Raw genomic sequence first — 8,008 nt, forward strand, 5'->3', positions numbered from 1 at the left:
ACGTGGGCTCTGCACCTGCCTGAGGGTGATGCCAAGAACCCAGCTGGAGCTTTTCTCTGTCCCCGTGTTCCTGAGCCCCAGAAAGCCACTCCCGACAGGACTCACGTTTCTCCTTCAGATGCCGAGGTCCACTGAGACCGTCGGCTCATGCTCAGGGAGAAAGCTCGGGGAAACGGCACCAGGTGCTTGGAGCAGGTGGAGGCCGCGCGGCTGGGTGGCCTGGGGCCATCGGGGGTGCGGGACTCACTGTGCGATGGCGGAGCCACCTGGAGTGGCAGTAGGCCAGCGTCCCACCCAGGTCCTCCGTCAGCTGGGACTTGTCGATGTAGCCGTGTAGTTCTGGGACTGAGCTCAGCATTATGACCTGGGGGGACAAGACCACCTGTGAGCAGACTGCCCCGCAGACCCGGACGGAGGGGCCTCCCAGCTCCTCCCACGGCAGGCACGGTGCAACGCTCCCTGGGCCTCAGCTCTCCCATCCATGAAATGGGTGCACGGTCCCAGCAGATGATAGCCGTTGGGAATAAGCAAAGGCCTGGACAGAGCCGGGCACTCTGCTGACATGGGGCATCTGATGGGTGAGGGGGCCTGCGTGTTCATGGAGCCACACAGATTCCACAGCTGCCCATCTGTCTGCATTCCCGGCAAAACCCAGCAGGCTGCACGGGGGCGGAGGCAGGCACCGGGCATGGCTATCGTGGAGAACAGGGGCCTGGGGGCTCTTCCACCTGGGAGGGTTTTGTCTCCTGTCTTGCTCTTGCCCTTCTGAGGTCACTGCATCCATGAACTTTGGATAAAAATACCACCTTTGCTTTGCAAACTGTCAGGCGCTGCTGCCGAGGTCCTGGAGGCTCAGTCCCTGTGCCACTGGACACCACCTCATGTTTTATTAACCACTGAGTCTGCTCCAGGCCAAGGGGCCATCCAACACGCCCCGGGTCAACACTGACTGTCTCCATGTGGGGGCGGGTGGAGGGGACAGGGTGTCGCTAAGACCTCAGAGGACCGCCCACCCAGCCGTCCGGGGGCCCACGTTGAGACTCTTGACTGAGATGTCATCTTCTCTTAAGAACAGGCTACGGTGCCAGCTTTCAGCAGAGACATCCAGTCTCTCTTCGCCGTCCAGCAAGGCCGTTCGCCCAGAACACCCTGATTCACGCCAATAGGAGTGGAGACGGGTCGGTCAGCTATCCAAGGACTTAAGGCTCTTCTGTGATTTCCATCTGCTCTGTGTCAACTGAACCACCATGGAAAAGGCTGGAGCCCACCAGCCCTCTTAACGTTTTCTGCCCAGCGCTGAGTCAGCATAGGCCCAGGGCACCAACATGGACCCACTGCAGCAGCCGCCCTCCCCGGACGGCGCTTCCTGAGTATCGAAGGGTGACTGAGATGGGCCGGGGAAGGGGCGTCGTGGGCGATGGATCCTGTGAACCTGGCTTCTGAGAACTCATGGGTTTGGTCCCACGTGGCTGGGTGCAGGGCGACCACTGTACTCAGGGTGGAGACCCCTGCCCTCGGCGTCAGAAACTGAGGCTTTTTGATGCTACAGAGATGGGCACACCCATTTCCCTCCAAAGCCTGGGGGCTGCACCCCTGGGCCCTGGCCGGTGAAGGCCCTCCGTCGACGCAGGAGAGCCGACCTCGGGGACGATGGCCCACACTGGGGTGCTCAGGTTTCAAGAGCAACCTGGCAGGTCCTGCTGGGGAGGTCACGAGGTGCCGGGCACGAGCCCCTGTGCTCCCAGGGTCCTCTGCCGGCAGCCCCTCCCAGCACCTGACTCGACATGGCCTGACCTCCCCAAGGGAATGCAGCTTCCCGGGTGAGCAGCCTCTAAGGGATCCACACAGCCTTGGCTTTCCGAGGACAGCCGGCAGCTGCCGGGGCTGCCCCGTGCCGGCTGGAGTGAGGAGGTGAAGCAGAGTCCTGCCGCGGCTGGGGGGTCACTCACACCCACTTCCCCGCCCCGTGCCCTGGGCAGAGTGGGCGCTCCCCACAGGAGGTGGGCACTTACCGGCACCTTCATCTTAAAGTCATCTCTGTTGAACCTGAAGGCGAGGTCGGAGAGTGTCCTCTGGAAGAACCCGGTTGGCCGCAGGACGAGGACGAGCTGCAGGTTTGCGGGGAAGGATGCCTGCAGGGACACAGACCGCTCTCCGTCTGGGGTCCACATGCCCATAGCAGCCCGTGGCCCCACAGAGAGGACTGGGTGCCTCCCCCACACCAGCGCCAGCCCGGGGCGGAGCTGGGTACAGACACTGCACTCAGAGCATCGCCACCCCTCACGGAGAAGAACAGCCACACTGCTTGGAACAACTGTGTTACATGGCTTGTGGTCTTAAAGGTCAAAAGCTCTGACCTTCTGGGGAACTACGCTCAATACCTTGTAATAACCTGCAAAGGAAGAGAACGTAAAGATACACGTACTCATACATACGCGTAACTGAATCCCTTTGATGTGCATCTGAAACCAACATGACGTTATAAATCGACTTCAATACAAACTTAAAACAGCAACTGCAGGAAGAGCTTTGGCCTTCCCTTCTGGCTGAGTCATGCGTCCCCACACTCTTATTTTGGAGTCCAAGCCCCCAGCACCTCAGAATGGCTTTAGGGTCCTCACAGAGGTGACCGAGTCAGGATGAGGTCGTCAGGGTGGGCCCTGACCGGACATGCCCCGTAAAGGTGACATTTGGACATCGAGACCCACAGAGGACGCGTGTGGGGTGGAAGCAGATTGGGGGTGCTTCCACTGGCCGAGGGTCTCCAGAGGCCATTGGGGGGGCACACACAGACCGCCTCGCAGCTGCAGAGGGTCCAGCCGGCTCAGACTCCCCATCCAGATGGGGAGACAGGAGGCCCTGCCATCTGAGCCCTGCTGTGGTCTGTGGTGTCTGTTACGATGGTCCCCAGAAACTAGGACACTGGTGGCGTGAAAACAGACACACACACACACACACACGACAGAGAAAGGAGACGCGAGCTCACACCCAGGGCAGGCGCTCACACCCAGGGCAGGCGCTCACACCCAGGGCAGGCGCTCACACCCAGGGCAGGCGCTCACACCCAGGCGCAGGCGCTCACACCCAGGGCCGGCGCTCACACCCAGGGCAGGCCCGCACACACGGGCACGAACTGACTTGCACGTGCATCTGAGCTCTGTGTGCGGGGCGTCTGGCCCTGGACGAGCCGCCCTCTGCGCCCCGGGTTCCCGTCGGCAATGGGGGGAATGGGGCGCCGTCCTCACCGGGCCGGGCCGAGCTCCCTGCCGCCCACAGCATTCACACCCAGCTCTACACCCGTGACGGCCGCTTGGTCAGCCCAGGCCCGGTGCTGGTCCCCTGGCCTCTGTCTGAAAGTAAGCCCCTCCCATGAGAGGGAAGCGAGGAGAGGCCACAGGGCCGCCCCTGGCACGGGGCAGGCGGGCAGTGCCCCCGGGCACAGACACGGCCAGCGTCCTGCGGCTCCTCTCCTGCCTCGCCCGGACATGATGCCGCCCCTCTCTCCCACGTGGAAGCTCTGGGACCCTCCTGAGCTGTCTGCAGTCAGGACGGGCCCCTGCCCAGGACATCTGGAGACGACCCACACCCGCCCACACACCCCAGGTCCTGAGCATGGCCCACAGGGGCCCCTGACCCCTGGGCTGCCTGATGTGGCTCGCAGGCATGCCCTTCCTGGCCTCCTCGCCCAGGCCCCCCCCGGCACGTCAGGGGCGGCACAGAAGCCTGGGGCGGGCTCCATGTCTGAGGGCCCAGCCAGCATGTCCCTGAAGCCCACGCCTCAGGGGCCGCCCTCCCACCGTCTCTGGGGGCCCCTGACTCCCCGCAGCCTCCGTGTCTCCCCAGGGGCACTGCTGCATCATCCAGGCTCCAAACAAGACGTCTCTTCAGGCTGGACCTTGCTGCCCTCTCCTGCTCAGACCCCCACGTCGGAGCGCGAGCTCCCCTTGCCAGGGCTTGCCAGGGTTCCTGGCCCCTGCCCCGAGTTTCAGCCCTGAGAGTCACGCATGGGCCGGACATCTGCTCAGGGATGCTCTGCTCCACCCGTAGCCACCTGGGGCCTGGGAGGTCCCCAAACCCCGCCTCCCCCCAGGCCCTCCTCTTCCTCCCCCAGAGGCTCTGCACGCCAGGACTCCCCGCTGGTCACACCCCACTGGTCACCCCCCACAACCCCAAGCTGTGCCTCCGGCCTGGCCACCCTGACCTCCTGCCGGCCAGTCCCCTTCCCGTGTCACACCTCCTGTGGCCCCGGGCGCGTCTGCCCCGCAGTCCCCAGTCACAGCCCTGGAGGGCAGGACCACGTGGCCCCCATGTCAGCCCCGGAGCAGCCCCACTGGGCGCCGTGGGCAGGACTGCGTGGCCCCGTGTCAGCCTCAAAGCAGCCCCGCTGGGCGCCGTGGGCAGGACTGCGTGGCCCCGTGTCAGCCCCGGAGCAGGCCAGCTCAGAGCTGCGGTGGGCTCTGCCCTCGGTGGGGACACGGCAGGTCTGAGCTTAGGGACACCGGACTGTGGACCCTCCAATGTCGTATTTTCCAAGCCGAGCTGAAGGCATCCAAACAAGGAGAAAGAGCGCCCCGAAGGCGAGAACACGCAGCTCACGAGAGAGCACACAAGGCGGCTTAAAACAGCCTGGATTTCAGCGGTTATGTAAGCACCCAGGCTCACTCGAGCGGCCAGACACAGTTGGCCACTGGCAGCAAAGTGTGGCCGTCCAGGCTGGAGCGCCAGAGCCTGCAGGGGTCCCCTCACGGGCTCCGGCCCAGGGCTCTCCTCGTGGGCTCTGGCCCAGGGGTCCCAGCAGACGCCGGGTGGTCTCTCCCCTAACCCACCTTGGATGAAGCATAGCCTGGCAGGGCTGGCAGTCTAGATAGGTCTACGGCGGGGGATGGCGCCAGTGTGCCAGCTCTGCCCACCCCCTGCGGAGCCAGGGAGGAGATGGACCTGAAAGCTGGCTCGGGGTGGGGCGGGAACAGGGGCCCCGGGAGCAGCAAGGTGGGGCCTGCAGTGTCCCTGCCCCCGGGGCCTCATCCGGCGCCCTGCCAGGTCCGGCACCTGGTCACAGGGTCAGCCACCTGCAGCCTGCTTGTCTACAGGGTTCTTGCTTCCCCGTGGATCCGCAGCACCGCCCACCACGCCAGGCACACATCAGCGTCTCAATAAATGTGCTGAAAACATAAACAGGACTTCTGGCATTACTACGATCAGTAAATTCTTGTAAGAAAAAGCACTGGAGTTGATCGAGAATTTTTGACAATTTTGCTGGAAAATGTTCTCTTCTGGGGTTTCCAGAGCAATACTGGGTAACTGTAAGGCTTACAGAAACAAACCTACATTTTTAATGCTGTCAGAATCAGTGCAAAAATCAGTTATGATTCTCACAAAACAAAGTTTTAAAGATGCACCAGCTCTCTTTGGAAGTTCACCTGATTATCAGCTCGCTGAAGAAGACCATGTTCCCATTCGGCCGCAGGAGAGCGCAACCGACAGCTGGTCTGCCCTGTGCCATCCTGCTGGCTCGCTGGGGACCTCAGGGACTGTTATTAAAAGTGATTTGTCTGTTTCTTAGCAAACAATCCTGCCTTTGATCAGCCTTGCTAACTGACCTGGAGTGGCTGATTAGCTGGAGAGGTATTTACAAGGCTCTTGTCACGCCGAGGGCCCGGGATGGGTTGTCGGCCACACGAAGATGGACAAGGCTGGCCCTGACCTCAAGGGACCGCGGTGTGCAGAGAGGGAGGGTGCCCCGCCGGGAGGGGAGGCCAGGCCGGGCCTGAGCGAGAGCTGCTCTGGGGGGCGCTGGGGGCTGCGGAGGGCGCAGTGGGAGCCACCCCGCCCCCGGGGGAGGGCACCCCAGGGGCAGGTAATGGCACAGACGTGAGGTCTGGAGGCACATCCCCCGAGAAGCAGCTGACTGACGCCCGTGCATACCAGTGCCCGTCCGAGACGCATACCAGTGAGACAGACGCACGCAGGAGACCTGGGCGATCGCTAGACCTGAAAAGGTGGGTCTAACCGTGTAACCTCTCAAAACAGCAGCACACTCGACGAGACCCGCTGCCATCCAGCCCGGGACTACCTTGCTGATTCCGGAATCCTCTAGGAAGTCCTGTCACCTGACCCACTGGCTCTTACAGTTTAGTCCTTCATCTGGCCGGGCAGGCGACACCCATGTGCAAACCCACATTAAAACTTAAAGCGGTGAAAGGGACACACTGGCGATCGGCTGGTGGGGCACAGTCCCGTGAGCTGCTGAGGACTCAAAGGCACGGGAGGGCTGACGGTGACGTCTACACACGACTGTACTCTTCTGAGACCTCCCGAGTTTAGACCAGTTTCAGGTACACGACAATGTGGAGGGTGTGTGGCCGGCGCGGGGAGGGGGGTGGGGAGGGAGACGACGTGTCAGGAGGACGAGGCTGGGCCGGCACCGGGACAGGTGAGCACCAGGACCTCCAGTGGTGAGCCTCGGAGCGGGGCCCGAGCACTGGGAGGAGGAGCCGGATCTTCCGCCCCCTGACCCCAGCACAGCAGCCTCAAAGGGGCCAGCGCAGGACGCAGAACAAGGGCCTGGGGGCGGGTCACCCATGGGGTCGGGAGAGCGCAGAGTTGCAGCCCAGACCCCAGCGCAGGCGCTCCGGGCCGCTCTGCCGCAGACAAGCACACTTTCCGTCCTGTCTGCAGGGAGAAGCGCTCCCCACCTCTCTACCCAGCTTGAGCGGGGGTGGAAGCTAGCGCCAAAAATAAGAGCGGGCTCTCTGCTGGCTGCACCGCTCTCTCCAGCTATCCCGTGGCTAAAAACCGCCCCGCGCTGCAGGCAGCGGTTCTTCTGCCCTGAAGGGCAGCCACGGTCTGCAGACTGGAGGCCTCCAGTGGCCACGAGGGTCACCAAGGATGACGGCTGATAACCTGACTCGGTCACGAGACTAAAGAAGAAACAGCCCGTTTGGAAGGAGAAAACAACACAGGAAAAGCTAGTCAACATAGCCCCACACCCGCAGCCTGAAGGTCCCTGTGACACACTCGTCACCCTCGAGAACGGCCACCCCGTAGGTCACTCAGGCGCTCACACGCTCAGCGTCAGACACAAACCGAAAGTGACATTGCTTTCAAGGTATAACACAGCCCCTGAGAGCTAACCCACGTGAGTAGTTGCACACAACAGGTGCACAGAAGTACATGCACGCACACACACGCACACACTTGTACACATATGCAAAATGCGCACACACGCGCGCATGCACACGTGTGCACATGCACACACACACGTGCCCGAGCAGCTCGAGGAGCCCAGGGAGGTGTGCGCTGGCCCTGCCCAGGCCCCAGCTGGAGTCCACCTCGGCCTTGGGCCCCACCGTGTATGCAGCCCCAGCCAGGACCCAAAGCGCCACTGGGCAGGAAAGGCCATGTCCCCTGCCCGGAGAAGGCGTGGAGGTCGCTGGCCCGGCAACGACACCGACACTTACCGCTATTCTCAGGATGGACGCCTTGACCGAGGTCCATCTGTCCTGCCTGCGGTCTATGACCAGGATGAACCTGATGCCAGCGTCCTGCAGGCTGAAACGAGAGGGCGCGGTCAGCACGCACCCGGAGGTCTGGCCGTGGCCGCAGCACGTCTCCGGGAAGAGCTCGGGCTGAATGGCCGCCCCTGAGACCCTCACATCGCTGCTGCTCCACCCAGCACCGCGGCCAGGGCAGGACGGAGCCGCCTGCGGCGCTGCCCCGAGCTCGCCGGGCACCTCCCTCACAGGGCCCGCTCCGACCGCGGTGGACAGACCAGCGCCGCGTTACTTCCCGCCCTGACACCACCCAGCTCGCAGTGCAGAGAGGCGGGCCAGGCCCCTCCGTCCCAGAGCCCGGCTACTCCACTCGGAGCCCAGCAGCTTCCCTCCACGTGGACGCGCCAGTGAGCCCGTCACAGGGAGCCTGCGCCCGGGGGTTACGTCAGCCCCAGCATCTGGTCCCCCCGGCTCATCCACGGTCTACAATCACCGTCTAGGCTGATGGCACGGCT

General features: G+C 63.2%; 1 protein-coding gene across 1 annotated transcript in view; it reads right to left on the reverse strand.

The window, feature by feature from the left end:
* Positions 1-8,008, reverse strand: part of MCF2L (MCF.2 cell line derived transforming sequence-like) — an 82,817-nt gene that overhangs the window by 19,504 nt on the left and 55,305 nt on the right. The window contains exons 4-6 of the mRNA XM_010831541.1: positions 7,461-7,551; positions 2,013-2,132; positions 165-364 (exon numbers count right to left, since the gene is read on the reverse strand). Coding sequence (XP_010829843.1) covers positions 165-364; positions 2,013-2,132; positions 7,461-7,551 — 411 coding nt within the window. The remainder of the gene's footprint in view (positions 1-164; positions 365-2,012; positions 2,133-7,460; positions 7,552-8,008) is intronic.

Source organism: Bison bison, unplaced genomic scaffold (genome assembly GCF_000754665.1).
Source record: "Bison bison bison isolate TAMUID 2011002044 unplaced genomic scaffold, Bison_UMD1.0 scf7180017864527, whole genome shotgun sequence".
Lineage (NCBI taxonomy): Eukaryota > Metazoa > Chordata > Mammalia > Artiodactyla > Bovidae > Bison > Bison bison.